Genomic DNA, 25816 nt, shown 5'->3' with positions numbered 1-25816 from the left:
AAGAGCGCGGGAGAAAAGGAGGAGTGCAGGGGTTAATGCGTCTCCATATTCCTCAAGAAGAAGGGCTGTCAAGACTTTGTAGCTTGACAGTCCTTCCCTTCCGCGAGTCTCGTATTCTGAGTTCTCATCTAACTCGGGTCTAAAGGAGAATCCGTAGTAAAATCAGGACGTCTTTTCTCTGGGGGAGACAAACCTCCGATAGGAGAGGAACTAAGAGAGTGATAATCCCTCCTCTTCACAAAAGTTGGAGCCTCACGTCTGGAAGGCGCATCTTGTCTGAAAGAATGTTCAGCCTTGTAAGACGCTTCCCGCTTGGCTGGCGCCACGCGCTTAGGTGGCTCCTCATATATGGATGACGCTTCGCGCTTGGATGACGCCTGGCGTCCGCCTGGCATCGTGGTTGACGCCTCGCGCTTGGCTGGCTCCTCACGTCTGGAAGACGTCTCGCACTCAACTGGCGTCCTGGCTGGCGCCAAAAACTTGGCTGGCGCCTCGCGCTTGTATGACGCTTCACATCCGGAAGGTGTCCTGGCTGGAGTCTCGCGCTGCTGCTTCCCGATCTGGGAGGACGCCTCGCTCTGGCTGGCGTCCTGTCTGCGCTTCGCGCCTGGTATATGCCTATCTCGCTCTTGCTCTAAAGAATGTCCTCTCTACCTGTTTGGAGAGGAAGCTTCATGCCTGGAAGACGCCTCGCGCCTGGCAGGGGAGATAGGACGAGACTTCTTGATAGGAAGAGAAACGTCCTTCTTACGAGGAGGATCTCTAGCCAAAACTCCAACCAATGAGGCTAGCTGCTTTTGGACAGCTAGAAGAATTTTCCTTGAAGCTTCTCCCACGTATTCTTCAATGGGAGGAGGAAGGAAGGAAGTTCGAAGGCGAGTGATCCGCTACGTCCATGTAGGGAGACGTTGACACAACCTAGCCTTTTTGATTGAAGAGGGAGCTTCATCCGAGAAGCGCTCCAGGCTCTTCGACGTTCAAATAAGGTTCTCTCCAATGCCTTTTCAGGGGCCTGGAAAGGTCCGAATCCTTCCATCCTCGTTTAGGTGAAGGTGAAGGAGAGGGAGAGGAAGAGAAACACTCTCGCAGTCTCGCAGACACTTTTTCTAAAGCGGTCCTGAGCAGTCTGAAGCGAAACAGAGCCTGCTGAAGGGACGTCTGACCGTTGGGGATTCTCCACGACCTCCTTAAGGCTTTCGACTTTCCTTCTCCTCTGGGCATGGGAGCTTGGAAGCGGTCTAGGCCTGGGAGCGTCGCAGAGACGATCAAACGCCCCCTCCACAACACTGGGAGCACTCACTTCACTTAACACTTCACTCTCACTATCCTTACCTTGTAAGACCGCCATTTTGGACCTCATCTTAGAAATAGTAGCCTTCAGATCGGCGATTTCAGAGGCCGATTCTGAAAGTAAAGCCTGTGAATGATTCGACACAGAGGGAGAATCAAATTCCTTAAGGTTAGAGATAGAATCAAAAAAAGGCTCAATAGGCCTTGTACACACACTCTTTGAACGTCTAACTCTATCCCTCTCTAACTTCCTCAAATAAGAAGTTAGTCTTCCATTCTTCCGCATTCAACCCATCACATTCATGACAGGTATTAGAAGAAGAACATTCAAACCCCCTACATTTACGACATACAGTGTGAGGATCAACCGAAGCCTTCGGTATCCTCACCTTGCAGCCTACATTCACACACATTCTCACACACACATTTGAGTCAGACATACTGAGAAAAATAAAAAAGCAAGTCCAAATTCAGTCCACAGTAGCGAATGCCATAAACCAGTATCCAGGTACGTCACCAAAAAGCCGAGAAACGATGATCAAAAGGTTGAAATAAGATTCCAGGTCAGGAGGTAGTAACAACAATGTTGATACCACCGGCGACAGAGAAAATAGGATAGAAAACGGGAATGGTTCCTAGTCCTGCCACCCAGGGCAGGCCGGTAGATCACCTGACCTACCTGTAGCGAGTGGCACGAAATTTGAATTTCTGTCGGGGACGACGGAGTCTTAGCTATGTATATATCTGACAGGTAAGTTGATTGTATGAAAATTAGTATTACGTACACATTGACAATCCCGAAAACGAATACCATGTGCGTACTATAACAATGCTGGTACTGAGTGGCCGAGCCACGCCACCAAGTGTACATAGTAGATGCATGATGGGAGGGCGCTGGCCAATAGGAGAGAAGGATTTCATGGCCGCGACTAGCATCAGGAACCAATGGGAGAGCAGGAGGATGGTGGCAAGTCTACTAGTATACTAAGATGGCGGTGCGTGGCGCGATTTTCAAAATTGTTATCCGGGCGAATCTTGGACTTTCAGAAACCTTTCGTATCTTGAAAACTTTTCGTATGTAGAGCCGTTAAATTTTTCGTATTGGCTTTCGTATCTCGAGTTTTTCGTAAGTTGAGCCTTTCGTATCTCGAGGTATATGTAAATAGTAAGTTGTGGGGAATGAGGTTGAGTTATGAATGTAGTATGGAATGGTTGATGTTTGCAGGAATGTATGAAGAGGACTAATGCACCATCTCTCCTCTATGGAAGTGAAATGCAGATGTCAAATGTTAATGGAAAAAAGGTTGAAGCTTTGAAGAGGAACTATTTGCACAGTATTTGTAACATAAGAAGAAATGAAAGATTGTGAGAAGTGTGCAGATGCACTGCAGCGATAAGAGGGTTAGCAGAGATGAAAGGATGGATCAGTTTTTGGAGATGGTATGGTCATGTGGAAAGAGCAGATGATGAATGATTGGTGAAAAGAAAATATGACTATGAAGTGTTTATAGGAAGGAGATATGGAAGAGCCAGAAAGGTCGGAATAGTTGGAGTAAGCATTACTGGAAAGGAGAGCCCTCATTATCTATGGTGTGAGGAGTATGTATGAAATCTGCAGATTTATATCTGGGTTCCAATTTGCTGCTAGTCAGCCTTTTGTGTAGGTGTATGAAGTGCCTAGTGCTGTGGAAGCTTTAAACATATGGAGTCATTCAAAATTCAGCAGTTTAAGTGTGAATGTGGCAGAATTGTCCTTTCTTTATCTTGGATACCAACCATTGTAGGGGAAAAAGCATACTGTATATACCTAGTGTAAAAAGATAAACAATTACAGTATACTTACAGCAGAACAATAGCACAGTCTCTGTTAAAATAAACCAACATACAAATCCTAAGCTAATTAAGGCTACAAAACTAGCAGTGTATTTGAAGGCTTATGCTGAGATCATGCTTTGCTAATAACTAAAAGCAGGAAAGTCATTTTACACCAATTATACTACCGAAAGCATCTTACTTTCCAAGTAAAATCTTCCTCCTCTTCAGTCTGCAATGTAATAATGAACAATTATTATAAAAAACATGCAATAACACTTACATTAACTATGCCACATGCTTGATTCTCAACAAAATTTACTTTATGAAAAATCATTTATCCTTACAAAATCCTTATAAAAAATACAGCATACAAAAAATTTTATAATATTTACTAAAAGAGTAAAATTCCATTTAAAGAAAATCCAAATGAAAACATAAACCTGAAACAAAAACACTTACAAGAATAAAACATCAAATTCCAAAAAAGCTATTAAAAATACAAAATAATATTGTTATACAATCTGTACTGTATATGTAAGTGTTTACATAATAAAAATATGGAATGTTAGTCCATATATATAAAAGATTGCTTGCAGGAATGTGATCAGACTAGAGACGCTAAAGATGACGTATACAATAAAAGTAGGCTAAGATAACATGCCGTCACCTGTAGTCATTCAATTGTTTATAAACATTAGTCCAAGCTCCCTGCTTGAGACAACTACCCCGACCTATTATTCAAACGGCCTACGTGATCTGTAGCGTGTCTCATTCGATTGTGTGTTCGTATGAAACTATGTCATCTGATAGTATGTTCATATGTTCGAACTACTGTCTGTTCCTTCATAACTTGTAACAGAGATGGTAGACAAGCAGAACAGAGTTAGCTATCGTCATTAGAAGACCTGTACCTCTTTACCTAAGCTTTATCATGTAGAGGAATAGGATTAGCCATCATCATTGGCAGAAGCGATCAAGCTATCGTTATTAGAAGACTTGTACAATCATATCTGATCTTCAGCATGTAAAACTTCAGAAGAAATTATATCTATTTTTATACTTAGTGTTTTCTACAAAAACCTCACCGAACCATGAGTTTAACACATCGTCGTAAAGATAATACCGACTTCGTAAGTGATCTACAAAACCCCAGACACTCCATTGAAGATGGAAGTGCAATACCAACCGACTTAGCGTAAGTTTATCGCTAGTCTAACATTACCTCATAGGGCGCCTTATCATACAAGGCACAAGCCCTAATATATAGTGGTCATGATGCCTTTATCATAAATAATATTTCAGCCAATAGTTCGTGAAGAGTCATATTTCATAAAACCTCAAATTCAAGATGGATAACCTGCTGGCTCTTGAAGGGCAAAGACTTCTACAAAGAATAGTATAGGATATCATATCCCTCCCCGGCAACAAATAGTATAGGTTCCCATCAGGAGCAGCTCTACCATTACTAGCATTGTTTAGGGACTCAAGAAATTCATCATAACTAACATGACACCAATTTGCTCACACACATCTTTCATCTAGTCAGATGTCGTAAAGAACGCCTACTGGACATCACTGAGCCTTGCAAATAAGAAAAGTTTTAGCTTTTGTTATATACTAATCTTTAGCTGTCATCTTACTTCAGTCCGCTTCATCTCCTTGACAGATGACTAATTCAGTTTCTTTTTCTGCCTGAGGACCCTTCCCCTGAAGCTGAACCTGAATGTACAATCCTATTAAACCATATCATCATTAACCCTCTTGCCCACATGCCGAAAATATAAGGGTGTAAGGTACACAACTTTTCCCCAGGGCCGAAAAGAACACACACATGGAAAATTTTTTTGGTAAAATTCGGTACGTCTGAACTATAACTGATATACATTTCTGGTTAGTGTTATTATGTCGGAAAATGATTGAATTATTTCCTAAAGCAATCAGAACATCATTACAAGGCTTAGAAATAATAAAAACAATGTGATGAATGTGAAATTTTTAAGAAAAATTATAGATATTTTTTGGAAATAAATCATGAAAAATATAATAATTAGGTTTGGGAGTTTGTTTTATACCTAAATTGTGTAGAAATGTTTGCTCTTTCACATGGAAGCAATAATTTTGCTACAAATGTGTTTGCTAATGAGCTGTAATTGATTAAAAAATGCAAATTTTTTATGGAGTGCAATTGTCAGATTTTCCAACCTACTTACATATGTTGATGTTTTGTATCGTAGCTAAGTAAGCTAGCGGCGTCGGGTTTGCGTTTTCTTCGAGATTCATCATCCGTCGGCCCAATGGCATCAATTATGTTTTCTGTGATTGAAGTGTGGGAATTTTTCACAAAAATAACTTACTTATGATGCACCTGGTGCATCAACTGTGCATTTACAGAAAAAACTTATTGACGCACGATGCGTCATCAGATCACGAGGGTTAACCATTATTATTATGCCAGTTTTTTTTTTCATGCAACATCAAGTTTCCCCATTATACTAAGTTAGATATCTAGGCTTTCTTTTCTTCCACACACTGTCTTATTCCCAGGTGATTCATTTATTCATTAACACTTCTTCCATGATCAGTGCCCTGTCACAAGTCAGTTTCCTGTCATTAATCAGTGTTCTGTCACTTAAATATCTATTACTAATTTGTGTGGTTTCTATTCCCAATGTTCTCATCATATTTGCAAACTACCACAATTTACTTAAGATGCTGGAAGATTATCTTATTATTATCCTATTGGTAAGACCGAGGGTTTGTTCCACACATGAACAAATTATTTTTCCCAAAGGCTAAAAAATATTCAATAGATGATTTGTAACAAAGAATATCTCACAAACTAAAGAAATGAAATTATTAAAATTTCAATAATATGAAAATAGTAAAGATAGAAAAACACAAAGGAACCATTACAGAGGGCAGAATAAGAACACAAATGACACTGTATGTAAATATCAAATTCAAATCAGAAATAAATTTAATAAACTAAATTAAATCAATGTCATGACAGAAATTGATGTCTAACCTCTCAAAAGCCAAGAGAGTAAAACACCAAGTCCACACAATATGGGCCTTTAAAGACAAATCCCAGGCTAACTAGTACATACGCTAGTGACAAAACATACAAAAGCTTCTATGGGTAAGAATTTTAATAGAAAAAAGTTAATGACCTTTTGATGAAATTGGTGCAAAATTATTCCTAAACTCATCTGGTTTCATATCGCACAGGATTAGTTCATCTTCCTCAGCAATTAGTTGTAGTTGGCAATCAGAAGTGGGTTACATGCCTTACACCAAAAACCGAGAGAGATTTTAAATTGCAAAATTTCATACTTTCACTACCACCTACACATTCTCTCTTTATACTAATTTTCATATTAAAACTATCATGCAACTGATTTCATAAGGCCTGCCTCTCTGAATTATTCACCCTTTACCACAATCATTTACTCAGTAAATGTCCTTAGTTTTTCTGTGACAATTTAATGACCACAACTAGAAAATAATTTCACCCTCACCTAGCCATCAAAAGGTCAGATAGGATGAATGAAAAGAACAAAAGTAAAAGCAATATTCTAACTTATAACACATGGCTGACATCCATAAAAATAACTCACAAGAGTTTGACAAAAAGCGCCAATTCTAATCATGATTTCTCAAAAGCTCCCTGATATGGAGTGAGCCTTGCTGGAGCTACTAAGTTTCTATCACCAAAGACATACTAAAAAAAACCTTACATATAAGTTACCAGTCTCCATTGGTTACTGATCTATTTCCCTTGAAAGAATCTCTGGGTATTGTTTTGAAATTCCTAATGAATACATAAAAAGTCTACCAATGTACAGAGCATGTACACAGCTGAAGGATGCAAAGCCACACATGCTTCAAAATTAAAAGGTTTAGACAGCAATACAACAACAAAATTGGAATAATACATCTGAATTAATGAGCAGATCTTCAATTAATAAAAAGTAGATATGACAAAAAAGAATCGCAGTACCTTTGGATGTAGTGCTGGAGGTGAGGGATCAATGACAGTAAAATCCTTTAGCTTTGAAGTGATCGTAATGTCCTCTCCCTTCATTTCAACATTAACAATCAAACCTGAAAAGTTGAAAAAAAAAAAATTTCTAACTGAAAGACAAAAATGAAAAAATCATTTCACACCTCTGTTTTTTAATTTGGAAGTAAAGCATGTGTAGTTACTGTTCCTTGTGGGAAAAAGTTCTAACTACAAAGAGCAATCTAGTTAATTAGCTACCTCAAGATTACCACTAAGCATAAGGCAATACTGTAGTAAAAAACAAATACATACCTGCAACATCAACTTTGGCTACTTCTCGATTCCCAAGGCTAATTACAACTGCTACCTTTCCTAACTTGGAAATAACTCGTAAGTTTACAACATCCATGGCATCCTTTTTCTTTGAGGAACCTAAAGGGATTACAAATGTAAAATGTTACTTCTCATATTTGCCATTCCACAAAGTCTTATGAAAACACCTCACAGACATTTTTTCAAAGCAAACCTGAGTATGGTTTAACAGTCCTGATTAGATGGTCCAAGTAACTTTGTTACTTATGATGAATTCATAATAAAATCTTGGTGCTGAAAAAATGTTGTCAAGAAAGTAAAATCATAAGTATATGAATATTAAAAGTAAAGCACAATGCAATTCTTATTCCCTCTATGATTTTGCTTTCTTTCTCTCCAAAAACACACCCTGTTTATGAGCAAAATAAAATTTTCTCTCTCCATTTCCTTCAAATCTATACTCTACAGAGATCATTGTCTATGTATTTATAGAATTAATAAGAAGAATTATAAGAATACTACTCAACCAAAATCTATATCATAAGTAATCATTTTACTGAACTAAGGTTTGACCAAAAATTCTATTTTGTGGCATAAACAATTAATTCCAAATAATAAAATTTCATCCTAATATTTTTCCACAGAAAATACCAATTTTCCTCTTACTGGTTTCTATGAAGTTTACATAATTTCCTTTCATAGAACACACTAAAAATCGAGACTAAGCAACAATGGTATTCTATGCAGATAAACACAGTTCAAATGACTTTTTACAGTCAGGACGACTGGATCTTTGCTCAAAAGAGTTTAATTTTCATAATACAGTATATGCAACAAGGGATAGGAGAACAAGAAAGATCAACATATCTTAAAAGAAAAAATGAATAAAGCACTCCTACTATGTTACAAGATACTTGAGTTTAGAAAGCATTCAGCATCATTGATCATATAAAAGGGATTTTGACGAAGGAAAAATCTATTTCTGGGTGATTGGCTCGTGTCGCCCTATGAAAGGATCCTTAATATCATTCTTTCTAGGTAAAATTAATCTAAAATTACCAGAGAAAAACAAAATTAAGAAAATGTCAGTAAAACTGACTCGCTCACTCTTAAAAAGAAGTGTCCGTATGGTAATAGGGGCGAGTGTGAACACTACCACGAGACATTCACCAATTAGAACTTCCAATCAAAATCCCCACAAGAGAGAGCTGATACCAACGGGCGATGCGGCCGCTACTACTACTACTAGAGGACGCCACGGACAGCAGCGCCCCTAGCGGACATCCTTAATCTAAAAACATCTTGTCATGCAGGGGGGGTAAACAATACAGGGTGGGTTTCATAGGGCGACACGAGCCAATCACCCAGAAATAGATTTTTCCTTCGTCAAAATCCCTTTTCTGGGCTCAGCTCGTGTCGGCCTATGAAAGAATACCAGAGAAACAGACAAGATGGAAAAAAGGACAAATGAAAAGCAGTTGTAAAATATGGATATAATATAAGTAAATCAATTACAGCATACAAACTAAGTACTTAAGCCTAACTTATTCTAAATAGTAACATAAAAGAACGTTAGTAATGTAAAGTACTTAAAATTACAATAAACATAGTAAATATAATAATGCAGTGTAATATTAACAAAATAGATTTACATAGAAAATTATTTACAAAATATACAAACACATTGTGTCCTACCCTAGCATAAAAATAAGGGTAGGTACACTGAAGTACATTATCAGTACCAAGTGTGGATGTCCCTAGCAAAAAAATAAGGGACAATCCACCAGTATGATTTCAGCGGCGGAAGGCTAGGATATCCGAGTAGCATGGCGAAAAAGGGTGAGGCATGTTGGATGAGGTAGGTAGAAAGGAGACCTGGATCTGTACTACAACTACTATACAGTATCAGGAGAAACAATGTTTTCCCGCTGCTACTGCTGAAAATTTTAAAGATTCCAAGGACTTTAGATAATGACGTTTAAAGACTGTCGGAGATTTCCATCCAGTATACTTTTTAAGATCCTCAAAGTTCATATGTTGAAAGTAATTAATTGAGGTGGCTACTCCCCTGATATCATGTGCTTTTGGGAATGAATCAGGATTGGCTTGTTTAATGAAGTAAAGGATTTGTTGTCTAATACCTTTTACTGACAAAGTACCACCTTTTCTCTCATGAAGAAGAGAACCTGAGGATCTTGAGGATGTACGAGATAGAAAGGCTCTTAAAGTTGATACTGGGCAGAGAGAAGGGTCTTGGGGAAGTGGGATGACTTTCCAAGGGGCCCACCTTGCAAGAGGATCCTCATTTTTAGCTAAAAAGCTACGATCCGGGGCAAGCAGAACTTCTCCTGAGGGGAGGAATTCCACATGACCCGCATCTCTGGATAGAGCCGACAGTTCTGAAATTCTAGCTCCTGAAGCTAGACTTAATAAGAATAATGTCTTTCTAAGAAGCATTATGAATGTACAAGACGAGTTGTCAGTATCTGAAGCTAGTTTGAGGACATCATTTAAGAACCATGAAACTGCAGTAGGACCTTTGAGAAGGTCTAAGTCTAGCACAGGCTTTAGGAATAGACGTGAAATAAGATTCAGTCAGATCTATCTGAAAACCTAACTGAAAGATCTTCTTCAAAGCCGATTTATGAGTAGTAATAGTGCTAGCTGCTAAACCTTTTTCAAACAAGGATCTGAAAAAGGATATAGCTAGATTAACTGTCATGGTTGTAGTGTTTGATTCTTTCAGGAAGGATGCTAATTTTTTAACAGCTGAGTCATATTGTCTAATGGTTGACTCTCTCTTATCTGATTCTAGGAAGAGAATATTTTGTGGATCAATATTAGCATCTTTATTAGCCGCAAACTTCATGAAGTCCATAAAGTTAGGGTCTGAAGAATTCCTGAGGAAGCGAACACAGTCCTCATTTGTACTGATTGTGACAGCTTGGGATTGGGAATCCGTTGAGGTCGGAGACCCAATTCCAGAAGAAGAGGATACCAGTTGCTCTTGGGCCAGTCCGGTGCAATCAGAGCTACTATTCCCTTGAAAGTCCTCAGCTTGCTTAAGACTTTCAAGAGAAGATTCACTGGAGGAAAAACATAAATTTTTCTCCACTGATCCCAATCTAACGACAGGGCGTCCGTGGCATAAGCCAGAGGGTCCAGGTTGGGGGCCACATAGCAAGGGAGCTTGTGGTTCGCTTGTGAGGCGAAGAGATCTACTTGGAGACCTGGGACTCTCTGGCATATCCACTGGAATGACCCGTCGTCTAGGGACCATTCTGATTCCAGAGGAACTGACCGGGACAAAGCGTCTGCTATCACATTTCTTACCCCCGCCAGGTGAGTGGCGGACAGATGCCATTTGTGTTTGTTTGCTAGGGCAAAGATTGCTATCATGACATGGTTCACATTCTTGGATTTGGACCCTCCCCTGTTGATGCAATGAACTACCACTGCACTGTCCAAAACTAGCCTTAGGTGAGACTTTTTCGGGGGAAGCAGTCTCTTCAAGGTAAGAAATACTGCCATTGCTTCCAGAACGTTTATGTGGAGCTGGCGAAATTGAACTGACCAAGTGCCCTGAACCTGTTTGAACTGAGAATATCCCCCCCACCGGACAGGGAGGCATCCGTGTGAATGGTTAACACTGGAAGGGGATATTGAAGGGGTACCCGCTTGGCTAAGTTCTTTACTTTTGACCATGGACGGAGTTGATTGCGAAGGATCTGTGGAATTACTGATAACTTGTCTCGAGATTTGGTGTTTGCTCTCGATCGCCAAACTCGATTTATATCTTTTAGCCTTGCTTTCAGGAGGATATCTGTTACTGAAGCAAACTGAAGGGACCCTAGGATTCTTTCCTGGTTTCTCCTTGATGTTTGTTTGCATTTGAGAAATTGCCTGACAGATTTTGCTATTTCCTTCCGTTTGGCCACTGGAATTGACAGATTGTGGGAAGACAAATCCCATTGGATTCCCAGCCACTGAAAACGAGACTCCGGGGTAAGTCTGGATTTCGTTTTGTTTATCTGGAACCCCAGATGTTCCAGAAAGTGAACTACCTTTTTGGTGGCTTTGAGACATTCCTCGACAGTTGGTGCCCAGATCAACCAATCGTCGAGGTATGCTGCTACCATGATTCCCTGAGTTCTCAATTGCTGCACAACCACTTCTGCTATTTTCGTGAATACCCTGGGGGCTACATTCAGACCGAAGGGCATCACTTTGAATGAGAATGTCTGATTTCCTAGCCTGAATCCTAGGAATGGGCGGAAGTGTCTGGCTATAGGGATATGATAGTATGCGTCTGTAAGATCGATGGAGCATGTGACGGCTCCACGCGGAAGTAAGGTCCTTACTTGCGAGAGGGTAAGCATCTTGAACTTGTCGCAACGAATGAAAAGAGTTTAGCTTTGACAAGTCTAAGATTACCCTTCTTTTTGTTGAGCCTTTCTTTGGCACGCTGAATAAGCGACCTTGAAATTTTAGATGCTTGACTCTCGCAATAGCTCCTTTCTGAAGGAGTTCCTCCGAGTAATCTGTCAATTCCTTTGATGGTATTTGGCGGAATGATTTGATTGGAGGAGGATCTTTGATCCAACTCCAACCCAACCCTTTGGACACTATGCTCTGTGCCCAATTGCTGAACCCCCACCTGTGACGGAAGAGGAACAGCCTCCCTCCTACCTGGGGAGCCTCATTGTTGATGGGCGGGTGACCACCACGCCCTCCTCTGAACTGCCTGCTCCTTGTCGCCCTTCCTGCGCCACGCTGGCGAAAGTAGCCTCTCGCCCTACCTCTCGGTTGCTTGTTAAATTAAAGGGAGGGTAGCCTTGACCTTCATACGTAGGGTTGAAGGCCGGCGAGAGTGCGTAGGAGGTCGACGGTTGTGATTGAGGAGACAGCAGGAGGATGGGCTGGTTCTGTTTCGAACTAGCAGGTTGTCCCTGTTGGGTAACCGGGACGGCCTGAACAAATTGCTGCTGTTGCTGGTGTTTCTGGTAAGGCTGGAACCTTTTACCAGACTTCTTTGGTTTCTTACCAGCAGTGGGGACGGATTCTTGCTTCCTCTTGGATGAAATACCCCACCTAGCTCTAAGGCTCTGGTTGAGCCTAGCAGCCTCGTGGTGCACTTCATTTACAGCGGACTCTGGGAAGAGATCCGCTCCCCACATGCTAGAAGCCAGGAGTCTATTAGGCTCGTGCCTAATAGTGCACTCCTGCAGAACGTGCTTTCGGCAATTCCTCCTAGCTTGGAAGAAGTCGAAAGCATCCGTCTGAACCGTCTGAAGCTGGGATTTGGCCAAGATCTTAAATAGAGGTTCTGTAGCATATGAGAGAGCAGCCATTTCCGTTATTATCAGTGAATTGAGGGACCTGCCAAACCTAGTTCGCGCGTCGAACTCCGCCTGAATCAAGGAATCAGGCAGCCTTGGTCCATGGCGCAGTCCGGCTTGAGCTTGCCAAGCGTGAACGTGGCTGGCAAGTTCTCCCACAATTCTCCAAAAGCTGGGAAGAGCGGAGAAGTAGACTCCGCCTCCCTTAGCTGTGGCATGGGCTCATCCTTGAGGACTGCCTGAAGAGTCCTCTCTACTATTTTCGTGGCGAACGGAAGAGAAGCCTCCTCTTCCGTCGCAAAAATAGTGAAAGGACTCTTATAGGCCTGGAGCTTGGTGTTTGTGCACTCCCAGTCCTCAAGGCAGTGAACCCATTCCCGCTGGGCATGATCCCTACTATAGAGAACATCCTCCCTAGAGATCTTGTCTTCCCTAGTCAGAGCCGCTACGGTCAGCCTAGCATAGCCGATGAAAGGCTGCGTCAAACCCGGAGGATAAAACTCGAAGTCCTCAATCCTTCGGAGTTCCACACTCCGGGATAGAGATCATACCATCCTTAAATGGAGCGTAGGCGGCTACTCTCCATGGGTTCTCCATAGAGAAAGCTGGCAGAGTCGTATGGCGGGAGCTGGAAAATACCAGCACTTGGCACTGGGGAGACTGGAAGGGGGACCTGAGAGAGCCCAGCTACTCGGTCCTCATTCTCTCTAACTCTGTTAGAGAGATCTTGGATGGACTGGCCTGATTGAGACAGATTGTGCTCGACAGTTGTGCGAACATCTGCTCAAATTTCGTCCCCAGGGCGGAGACCTTGCGGAGCCAACCATCTCGCCCACCTGTTGCATCACCACTGCTGAGAAAGCAGTGGGATCAAAGGTGCTGGGTCCCGCTCCTCCCACCGCGTTAACCGGGAAGTGGATTGCGGTGGAGGCCGGAGAAGGCATGGGCTCGGCGGGAGCGCGAGCCTTCTCCTTAGAAGCCTTGCTTCTAGAGCTCTTCGAGTAAGAAGAGCTCGGCTTAGCCTTCACCGCGTCAGCGTAAGAAGTCGAAGACTTCTTAGCCGAAGAAGACGAAGATGACTTCTTAGAAGTCCGTCTTAGTTAGAGTCTTCGGTTCTCTCTGTCCCTTCACCTTTGGGGGTACAGAGAGAGCGGGAGAGCGGGTAGGGATCTCAGATCCCACAAAGCCTTGGAAAGAAGCGCTTGAAGAAGGGACAGGAGAAGATCCAGGAACGCCCAAGGAAAGACCTTGGGCGCCCGACACACCTACCTCAACCAACAAATCCTCTGCCCCTACCCGCCATAGGCTCGATGTTGAGGTCCAGGGTAGCGACGTCCGGGACCGACTCCTGTGAGGCTACGACCCCGAAAGAATGCTGCAGCTCTTGCTGGATGGAGGCTATGAGAGGGGCTGCGGACAAGGGGTCAACATACCCTGTTGACTTGCCCGCAGGGAAGATCTGGACGGCCAGCTTCTTGTCAAGGATGTAAGGCTGGCCTTTGGCGGCGTTCTTTACCCAAAAGCCGCCCAACCCACGATTCAGGGTAGCAAGGGCGACCTCCCTCACACCAGTAGCCTGAAAGAAAAGGCGAGATGAGCTTCTAATGGCGGAACGGGGTTAACAAACTTATGTCTAAGAGTTATTAGTAAATTGAAAAAGAAGCCTATAATCGACTTACCCCCTCCACCAGCTGACTGACCAGGTCGTAGCAGATGGCGCAGGCTTCCGGGTGCCAGACGATCATCGTTGAATGAACGTGGCACATGGAGCGTGAGACCTGCACTCATCGTGGCCGCAGGGGTCGTACAACGTCGCGTTGCATCCCAGGACCTGACAGGGTTTGGTAGCCTGTAAGTGGAAAGATACATGAGTATCAGAAGAACACTTACAGCCTAACAGTTTGCTCCGCTGGTGCCGGAGCGAGAAAGTTAGATTAAACCAGAGCCCCGCCATAATACGCGTGGTAACAAGGTTGGTTGGTTGTCCTAGGCTATTGCTCCGCTGGCGGCGGAGACAAGAGATAGAATCCAACCAGGAGTGGTGGTAAAAGGAAACCACGACGAATAATGGCGGGGATGGTAAATAAATGAATAATAAAACTAAACAAATCATCGTAAAATTAGGGTATATCCTTAAAATAACAGTAATATCAAACCTTTCTCCACCCGTCTACTAGAAGAGTGCCCGGGTAAGAAGCAAGCTCCCTTCCGGTAGCGGGGGAGAGATGTAAGGATATAGTAGGCAAGCGACCGACATAGTAGTGACCACCCCGCCCGCTGGCGGAGCCAGTCATCTATAACCAAAGGTGCCCCGGCTGCGACGGAAGGCTCCGTTCGTTATAGAAAGGGAAGGTGGCTGAGCAACTGGGGAAGGGGGGGGGGGGGTCTCGGCGTAACACGGCGGGAGAGAGAGAGGGGGGGGGGGGTGGCCTACTCCTCCCCGCCTCAACAACTACCCGCTCGGAGATCACCTCGGTACCCTATGAGTGGTCGCCCTATAACCCCCCGCGTGGAAAGAACCCCTGCCACCTCAGAGAGAGAGGGAGGAAGGCAACTGAGGTTGTCAATGACAACCAAGGGGTCCCCCAGCGCCTCCCTATACCTGGTAAGGGAGGGGAGGGGAAGGGTAAGGTGCGATGGAACACGTGACCGCAAGTGGCCTAAGCCGCGAGCAACACAACCGTGGGAGGGCCACGTGAACCAGGCTGTACCAATACATGGGACATGCACCTAGGCTAGCCTAACACCCTAAATAGAACTAAATTTACATCGTAAGATGGAAAAGACACTTTAGTAAGAAGAAAAAGAAGCCCAGGAGGAGGCAAACTGTTCCGAGGAACAGAAGCCTACTCGGAGCCAGCGATAGCCGATGAAGAGCAAGAGCCGGGATGCTGGGCTGGAACAATAATAATAGCCCTAAATACCAAACTAAGAGAAATGGTAAAGGGGCTAATCTAGCTAAAACTCGATGTAAAAAACGATGAACGTAATATAGTAAGCCCATAAGAATAAGAAGTCCCAGTATGGAGGACTGGGAATTCTTAACGAGGCAGCATGGCGCCGCCACGAGACAACCGGGAAACCGTATATGACCTATTAGAAGGAAAATACTGGTTCCCGGAAGACAAAAATACAGAAAAACATTACTTATGAGGCACTTAACTTAGCCGTTGCGATGGCAGAACGTTCCATAGCGATGGTGATAAGAAATCCCGTAAATAGGCACAAGCACAGAGAAAATGCGTCTGAACGCTAGCGCTAAAGATTAAGGATGTCCGTTAGGGGCGCTGCTGTCCGTGGCGTCCCTCTAGTAGTAGTAAGTCGGCTGGCCGCATCGCCCGTTTGGTATCAGCTCTCTCTTTGTGGGGATTTTGATTGGAAGTTCTAATTGGTGAATGTCTCGTGGTAGTGTTCACACTCCCCCCTATTACCATACCGACACTTCTTTTTAAGAGTGAGCGAGTCAGTTTTACTGACATTTTCTTAATTTTGTTTTTCTCTGGTAATTTTAGATTAATTTTACCTAGAAAGAATGATATTAAGGATCCTTTCATAGGCCGACACAAGCTGAGCCCAGAAATTGCTCTTATTGCAAGTGAGGTTTTATAAACTTATGGGTACAATGAATACTGGATTTCATTCATTCCTAATAAAGTGGTTTTTATTAGTTTTTGTAAAAGCATCATATAAAAAGCTTCATTAACAACAACTTAAATATTTTTTTTTTTTTTTAACAAATAATTCTACCACAATTTACAAATGATGAGTCCTATATCACTGTTAACCCTCTTTACGCCAAGGGGTATAATAAAATTGTCTCCTGTATGCCGGGGGGTCTCGGAGTGAGTGCGGAAGCGGAAAAAATATTTTTTTCAAAAAATCACAGCACGCTTAGTTTTCAAGATTAAGAGTTCATTTTTGGCTCCTTTTTTTTCATTGCCTGATGTTTAGTATGCAACCATCAGAAATGAAAAAACTATCATTATCATATATAAATAATGAGATATATGATAGCACAAAAAAAAAAAAAAAAATTGTCATATATAATTGTATTCAAATCGCGTGTGAGCAAAATGGTTAAAGCTAACAAGTTAATTTTATTGTTGTATTGTACACTAAATTGCGATCATTTCGGTATATAACACATTGCAAAACAATCAAAGCAACACAGAGAAAATACTAGCACAAAATTATCCATGAATTCGTAACGCGCGGACGTAAAAAAATTTTTATTTTTTACAAATATTCACCATAAATCTAAATATTATTCTAGAGACTTCGAATTTGTTTCAAAATGAAGACAAATGATTGAATATTACTGTACTTTAAGAGTTTTAGCTTACAATTGCAGTTTTCGACCATTTCGGACGAGTTAAAGTTGACCGAATGTCAAAATTTTTATATATATTTTTTTTTATATGCAAATATTTCAAAAATTAGAAAAGCTACAACCTTCAATTATATTTAGTTGTATTCTACATAAAATTGCGCACATTTTCATATATAAAACTTTATGTAACGGCTAATTTAACATGGTGCAAACATTACGAAAATGCAACATACGCATTTTGGAGATTTGCGGCGGAGAATCCGCGCGTGGGGAAGGAAATTTCTTTTTAAAATTCACCATAAATCTAAATATTGTGCTAGAGACTTCGAATTTGCTTCAAAATTAAAATAAATGACTAAATATTACTAGACTGTAAGAGTTATAGCTTACAATTGCGTTTTTCGACCATTTCGGTAGAGTCAAAGTTGACCGAACGTGGTCTTTTTTCTATTTATCGTGATTTATATGCAAATATTTCGAAAATGAGAAAAGCTACAACCTTCAATTATTTTTAGTTGTATTCTACATGAAATTGCGCATATTTTCATATATAAAACTTTATGTAACAGCTAAGTTAATATGGTACAAAAATTACGACAATCGGACGAAAAAATTTCTGATTTTTATCGGAAGAGTTACCGCATGGACATACCGCATGGACGTAAGGAAATTTTTTTTTCATAAATTCACCATAAATTGAAATATTGTGCTTGACTTCCAGTTTGTTGCAAAATGAAGGTAAATGATTAAATATTTTACTAGAATTAAGAGTTTTAGCTTACAATTGCATTTTTCGACCGTTTCGGTAGTCAAAGTTGACCGAAGGTTGAAATTTTGGCACTTGTCATTATTTATATGAAAATATTTCTAAAATGACAATTTGTCCAAAATTGCATTTTTCCTAACTATACAAACCTGAGGTCCTTTTACAATAGGAAGGTACTAGCGGCAGCTGGATAGGTCGTAAGCTTTCGAACAAGGGGTTCGGTAGTTAACTGCTTGTCCGACAGGCGCGCAGCAGCGCGACTGGGAGGTAAACAAATCACTTTTGCTTTTGGCCCAAGCAAAAAAACTGCCAGAGTGAGGGGTGGCATGAGGGTGGGACTATGTGTAAAAGGACCTCAGGTTTGTATAGTTAGGAAAAATGCAATTTTGGACAAATTGTCATTTGTTCTGACACGGCATACAAACCTTCGGTCCTTTTACAATAGGAGATCACTTCTTGTGGGAGGAATCTGAGTCTTTTGTGAACAGACTGGTGTTCGCCCAACCTTGGAATGCCTCCCTGGTCGTAAGAGCGAGGGAGGGATCCAAGCCTCTGTCCGATTGATCGGGGTGTGCACCGCAGGATCAATGGTCAGACCTCTGGACCAAGTACTAAGAGAGAGGCAAGCGTTAATCTCTTCGTACCAGCAAACAAGAACAAGTTCCTATTTGCAAGAGGCAAACATAAAGTTATGGTTTGTCTCTTGTTGGCATCCACTTCCCCCCCCTTGTAGGAGGAAGTGGTGGATATTCGCTCCCATCCCTAGTGAAAGGGATAGGATGGGGCTCTGTCGAGTAGCTCACCGGCATCCTCGTCCTTATCCAGCAAGGTGATGACCGTGATCCCTCTACCCACAGGTAGAGGGGGAGAAAAAGATAGGAAGAGAAGCCAGTCACTCTCTCATTCACTTATTCTCATTCTTACAGTCACACCAGGACTCGATGCTGTTCAGCCTGCTAGGGTCTGGGTTAGCTACACAACGTGTTGAGCAGCCACACGGTCCCAAGGAAAACGATCCAAGGACCTGTGGGCAATATCCAAAAGGTAGAAGGAGGTGCCAGTGGTCTGGTTGTACCAGACCCCTTGCCTTCAGTACCTGCGCCACGGAGAAGTTCTTGTGTAACTCGAGGAGTGTACTTCTAGGTCATCTTGGTGCTGACGAAGAGTCTTCAACACTCAGCCTGGGATGTCGAGTTTCTTCAGAAAGCGCGGTCGCGCTTTCACAGGACAAAAGCAGCATCTCCTCCTTCGCATCGAAGGCGGTTAAGTCCATTAGGGAGGGATTGTGAAGGACTCTAACCGATCGTCAGGAACCGAAGGGTTCAGAGTCTTCGCTACGAATTCGGTACGAAATCGAACGTCACGAATCCCCATCCCTGGATGCTTGACTTCGCAGGAAAAGTCATGCAATTACCTCAGAGGAAAAAGAAGGGAATGGTCGTATGACCTATCCCTCTTCTCGACTTGCGGTGATGTCCTGTACCCATATACTGGTCTATTCCGTCCTGCAGCGAAGTTGTTCTTCTCGGAAGTGGATAGGACACCGACACTCAAATGGTGGGTGTCGATGGTAATGGGTACTGTGGACAAGCCGTTTTAGGACGAAGAAAAAGACTGTTATGGTAACAACCGAACTAAGTCAACAGCGATAGTTCGTAACAGACTTTGGGCGCTCTGACAGCTGCCGACTGACTGCGTTCGGTAGGAGGCAAGTTGTCCAAGCACCCGAGCAAGTCACGTGACCTTCGCCTAAAAGGGTTATGCCAAGAGACTAAACAAATAATTTCGTTCGTCACCGATGCCAGAAGGCAAGGTGATGACTCTCTTAAGGCATGTGCCCACAGGCGAAAGTCAATTGTCTTCTAGAGACCGAGGTCCCTGATGGCAAGATATCTCATAGTATAGTAGATTCTCGGCTAAGGAGAAACAACACTATGTGTCGTTGAAGACGAAGGTGTACAGAAAATGCAACCCACGTCTTCACAGCTGAACCGAGAGAAGGATTCTCAAGATTCTGAACCTGTGCTACAAAGACTGAGAACGCTAACGCTATTCATTGCTGTCCGGTGAGGATCGTAGTTGCAATAAAAGCGGAGCGCTTTTCAGCAATGAAGACAGGGAAATACTGCCTGAAGAACTGCTTCTCATGGGCTGAACATTTGGAAGTAGAGCTGTCAGGTCGGAGAGTAGGCGATGTCTTCTGACATATCTGTGTTAATTCGGGGCGAGCAATGAATAATTGCACACCTACGAATACGAGATATTTTGAAGACAAACTCAGATGTCTGCAAAAATCATTCGCATTATCGCGGTGCGATGCAGCGGTTGACTAGTACAGACTAGTTTCTGTTTACCGTGCGGTAAACAGAAAGATAAAAGAGTCCAAGAGATATCTCTGTTGAAAATTCTCGCAATGTCGAAGGCGATGAAATCGAGCGTCACAGCAGTAGCTGGTCCTTCATTATTGTGAGAATCCCCGTTAATCAGAAGACCTAAGTCCATGATTGTTGGGCAGAGATACGGTTCGGTAGTCAATCAAACCAGGGGAGAGAGAGACGTAACCGACCGTGCATCTCCGAGACCTAGCTGATACTGAGCCGCTATCAGGCAGTTTCAATACGCAGTAGCTCTCGGTGACTCGTATCCTGAGTTGCCAGGTAATCCATTATTCCACGAAGGAATGCGTTCGGCTAGAACCAATCGAGCATAAAGAATACGCTGAGGGGCAATTATATTTAACCGAAAACGGATTTCGGTAAATACACAAAAGCTGATTTGGTGTTGTCATGACAATACCAAGTATCTAAAATCGAAACTGATAACTGCTGGGAGGTTGCAGGCAACCCCGAGTTTACAGTTCAATTAAGATACAATTCGTCTCGGTCACAAACCGTAGAGTTAACTACGTATGTGCCTACCCCGGACAATTCAACTGTAAAAAGAATCATGTCGCGAGGGTAATATACGTAGTATATTTGTAGGTTCTGTAACACGACCTCCATCCTAAATTCTTTTACCCTCGAGGAATGAGAATAAGGATTGGAGATCGACCGCCTTCGTTCTCTAGTCAAGAGAGTGAAGGAGAAGTCTTTCCCAAAGGAAAGCTTCAAGTGGTGAACAGAATACCGAAGACGATAGTTCAAGCCAAACTGGAAGTTCCCGTCCGTTCTTCTCTATTCCAGGTAATCGCCTACTGTGAGATACTCTTCTTTCAGCAGCAGTCTTCTTCCAAATGCTAGAAATTACAGGAATTCGAGCATAAGCGAGCGGTTCCCGATTATCGTGTAACAATTATCGGGATTCTCGCTCACTTTGGACCGTAGGTCTCGCCTAAGTGTTTGGAGATCGTAAAAAACTCGAACACTCTGAGTAGCGCTAGAAAATTCCGTAGAAATTCTAAGCACTCTGCGAAACAAACCCCCACCGAATTCGTCAAACGATATCGGCTGGTGGTCCTCTCGATTCCCGTAGAAATCGAGAAAGGGGCAGGATCCCTCCTCAACGACCGGGGCTTACGTCAGGTAGGTACCCGAAGGTCCCCCCGGTAGCGCAGCCCCTAACGTGGGATCTTACAGAGAAATCTCTGTAGGATCCCTCCCCTTTCCCTCGTAGCCGTAAAGGAGAGAGGGAATGGGGGAGGAATTGGATACTGGCTCGCCTTCCCAGCGGAACTAGCAGTTGGAGAAGAAAAGAAGCAGCCATCGCCTTACGGCGATGGCCTCTCAGAGCCTGGGAAAACGTATCGTCAGGAGAAAACGTTTTCCCGAGGAGGGTTACGAATCTCATACTGTACGGTAAGGGTCTGCCGCCACTGTGAACGTCGTCTGGGTGGGGCTGATCGACACCTGACAGGAGAGAGCCGATACCGTCCTCCGACTCATTCCAGTCCTCGTCGAGGTCGAAACCTCAGGAGGACCGAAGGGGGTATTCAAATACGGTGTCCGAAGACACGTAGAAACGCCTCTGCCGCAATAGAGGAGGTGAAGTAGCTTGTTCGACCGGCCAGAACTGAGAGAGCCTTCTTGTCCGGAGACGAGAGACTACCTGGTTTCAACACAGTCGGCAAGCTCCGATCGCGGGCAGACCCACCGTCGATTTGGGTTCCCTCTCGGGCCCCAAAACGACTCGAGCCGAGACGTGGCTCTGCTGGTGGGAGCGGCGATCCTTCCCCGAGGTCGTTTGTGCTGACGAATCAGCGCCATAACCTCGGCAAAGTTCCTCTGGATCTCGGAAGTCACAGCATCTTGCAGAGTGGGACCGTTAAGCCCTTCGAACAAGAGCATATTCGAGAACCTTCCTCCTAAGAAGGGGGAACAGCGACAGCCCTCTCGGTCTTCTCCATCCACTTTGCGCATATGTCCTGGCCGGTCCAAGAACCGTGCCTGGCAACGTAGGGCGTCGTGGCTGGGATCATGAGGGGCGCACCCTCACGATCACTCCTCAATACCTCGCTCCTCCCGGTGTAACCCGAGGAGGTTGAAGGTACGGGAGAGGCAGACCTGACGCTTCCCTCCTCGCATCGCTGGCAGAACCAGCTAGGCTTGGAGGGCTGCAGGCGATCGTCAACCCGCGGTGGCGATCGAGCTGCAGGCCTGGTCGAACCGTCTCGCTGTGGAGAACGGCTGGACTGAGCACAGCGGCCCCCGATCTCGAGTGTCAGAAGAGCTGGTGCTGGTTGCCGTACCCGATCGCTCTCTGTGAGAGCGACGGTCAGGCGACCTGCAGGCTCCACTGTCACAGTGAGACCGGTGCTTGTCCTCACGGCACGTCAAGTCGCTGGTTCCAGCCGTGGCTGCACCGGCGAACGGGAGGACCTCTTCCCAGCCTCAGCCCGTGGCCGGGTCGTGGACCGTCACGTCCCCGGGTAGCCAGCTGGTCGCCGCGAGAGTGAGAGCTGGTCTGTGAGAGTCGCTAGTGAGCGGCTGTCAACAGTTTCGCCCCGTGCCGTGAACCTGACGCTGAGCGGACTCAGAGGTCGGGTTCCTGGCTGCACGGTCGCTGGTAGGCGACCGTACACTCGGTACCCTCCCGCGAACGAGAGGCCGAGACGGACCCTGATGCAGTGGCAGAAACCACTGACACCAGGCGAGGCAAAGTACCGGTGTTAGCCGGTACCACTCTGGTCCTCCCCGTAGTCTTCTTCCTTGCGGAAGAAGAGACGGGCCCCGCTCGAAGGAGCAGGAGGACCAGCGGAAGGAACCCTCCCGTCCCACCGAGGTGAGACGGGTCCCGAGAAGCTCCCGAGGGAGACTTCTTAGGAGGGAGGAGGCAACCTTCTTCTTCCTCGGCTGTGAAGCCTTAGAAGTCGAAGGGGAAGAGGCGGCAGCCGACGACGATGAAGAAGATGAAGACGACGACGACGACACCCTCCTCTTCTTCGTCAGCTTCCTCAGGACAGACGTAAGATCTGCTATCCAGGGCGGAGCCGGGGCTGCTGTAGCCGAAGCCACAGGGCCCGGACGCACCTGTACAGACAGACCAAAGTCTGGGGTAGTACCACCACGAACAGGGACGACGTCAGCAGGTATGGGCATCTCAGGAACAGCAGGCACAGCCAGCACAGCATCGGTAGGGACAGCCAGCGCAGCAACGGCAGGACAGCCAGCGCAGCAACGGCAGGGACAGCCAGCGCAGCAACTGCATGGACAGTCAGCCCAGAATCGGCAGGTGTAGCGCAGCACCGGAAACACAGGAAGTGGAGCAGCAGCCAGCAACATCCTGGTACCGGCGGCAGGTCCAGGGCGAGCTCTAGGGCAGCGGAAGTGTGGTCGCGGCAGCGCGGCAACCACGAGCGGCGGCGGCAGCACCCCCCTCTCGGTACGGCGAACGGCACTTCACAGCGGCTGTAGGCAAGACTGTTACCACGTGAGGCGAGTACACCAGGTGAGAGGGACGTCGTCACCTGGAGCGTGGTCACCACTCCATGGGTGACCGCAGTAGGCCCAGACATAGAACCGCAGCCCCTGGACACTAGCACGCCCTGCAAATGGAAGGACGCCCATACCTCACCAAGGTCCACCCTCGTGGCAGTAGCACCTGCGGAAATAACAGTAGTAGCGATTAGTGGGGGGGGGGGAAGTCCCCTCGCACGGGGGGTGAGCCCTCTCCGAACGAGTGGAAGACCCCGAATACAATTGTACATCGGGCACCGAGCGCCATTCCCCGGCGCCGACGGATCGGGTGAGGAGAAGAACGCAGATAACCTCCCCCCCCAAGGGGAAGGGCCATCTGTGGGAGCTGAGCGGGGGGGGGGGGGGGGTCTCGTTCCCCACCCCTGACAGCACCCATGTACCCAACAATAATAATAAGAGCCCGAGAGCAATCGTGCCCTCGGCCCGAATGCAAGGGCATAAGGATCAATTCCCTGACTGAGAGGAACTTGAACCAAATAAATATTGATGCAATCAATAATAATAAAAGGAATAAAATGAAAAAGAATCTTGCATTACGATTCACTTCACCAATGAAATAACGGGACTCGGATCGGAGCGCATTTGCGCCCTCCCTCCCCCCGGGTACCGAGCGCAAGGGTAAAAGGAGCCATTCCCGATTATGAATGGAAACCTTGATCCATAATGAATTGATGCAATCAAAATATATATGAAAATGAAAAAAGAATACTGCGCTTGCGATTTCACTTCATACAAAATAAAAAGGGGAAGGATCAATTCCCGGGAAATAGCGGAAACATTGATCCAAGTAAACAATGCAATCTCAATAAAATATGAAAATGAAAAAGAACTGCACTTGCGATTCACTTCATTCAAATAAAAAGGGGAAAGGATCAATTTCCGGGTAAGCTCGGAAACTGATCCAAAATGAGTATTGCTACAATCAAAATAAATATATGAAAATGAAAAAAGAATACTGTACTTGCGATTCCACTTCCATACAGAATAAATTTTCGTGCCGAGCGCATTCGCTCGGCAACGAGCATACAGGTCAAAAAAATATAAATGAAAAGAGCACTTACTTACAATTTTCATCTACACATTCCAACCAAAATATACGCTCGGAGCGAGCGCTCTCCGCCCTCGGCACCGAGCATACACAATACGAGGATCATTTCTGGGAAAAATGAATTCCCGCACTTACGCCCGTTCAGTCCCGGCACTCGGGTAATCGGAGGGCGTGGTGAACCAAGATCCTTTAATTCACAATTGAATTCAATGGAAATAAATATGAAATGATTGTACTTACAATTCAGTTTCACTAGATAAATATGAAAAAGGAAAAAACAAAAAAACAACCATGCGAGAAAAGCAACGACGATGAAGCGGGCAGAGAGCGATGATACAACGGTTCCCACACCGCCAGCAGGCCGAAAGCAAAAGTGATTTGTTTACCTCCAGTCGCTGCGCGCGCGCCTGTCGGACAAGCAGTTAACTACCGAACCCCTTGTTCGAAAGCTTACGACCTATCCAGCTGCCGCTAGTACCTTCCTATTGTAAAAGGACCGAAGGTTTGTATGCGTGTCGGAACAACTGATAACAGCTACAACCATGGGTTGTTTTTAGTTGTATTGTGCATAAAATTGCGCACATTTCCATATATAAAACTTTATGTACCAGCTAATTTAAAAAGGTGCAAACATTACGACAATCGCACGAAAAAAAAATTTATCAGAAGAGTTACCGCAGCGGACGTAAGAAAAAAGTTTTTTCATAAATTCACCATAAGTCGAAATATTGTGCTAGAGACTTCCAATTTATTGCAAAATGAGGTAAATGATTTGAATATTACTAGAATATAAGAGTTTTAGCTTACAATTGCATTTTTCTACCATTTCAGTAGAGTCAATTTTGACCGCAAGGTTGAAATCTTGGCACTTATCGTTATTTGTATAAAAATATTTCAAAACTGATAGCTACAATGTAAAGTTAAATATTTAAAACAAATATGTAGTGGTCCCCCCATATTCAGCGGGGATGCATACCAGACCCCCGACGAATAGTTAAAAC

At 44.4% G+C, this 25816-nt stretch overlaps 1 protein-coding gene across 1 annotated transcript in view; it reads right to left on the bottom strand.

The window, feature by feature from the left end:
• Positions 1 to 25816, bottom strand: part of LOC135216964 (intermembrane lipid transfer protein Vps13-like) — an 840085-nt gene that overhangs the window by 541721 nt on the left and 272548 nt on the right. The window contains 2 exon segments of the mRNA XM_064252490.1: positions 7106 to 7209; positions 7421 to 7540. Of these exon segments, the coding sequence (XP_064108560.1) occupies positions 7106 to 7209; positions 7421 to 7540 (224 nt within the window).

Source organism: Macrobrachium nipponense, chromosome 7, assembly GCF_015104395.2.
Source record: "Macrobrachium nipponense isolate FS-2020 chromosome 7, ASM1510439v2, whole genome shotgun sequence".
In the NCBI taxonomy this organism is placed as follows: Eukaryota; Metazoa; Arthropoda; class Malacostraca; order Decapoda; family Palaemonidae; genus Macrobrachium; species Macrobrachium nipponense.
Note: the sequence above shows the minus strand (reverse complement) of the source record. Positions and strands in the feature narration are given on the sequence as shown.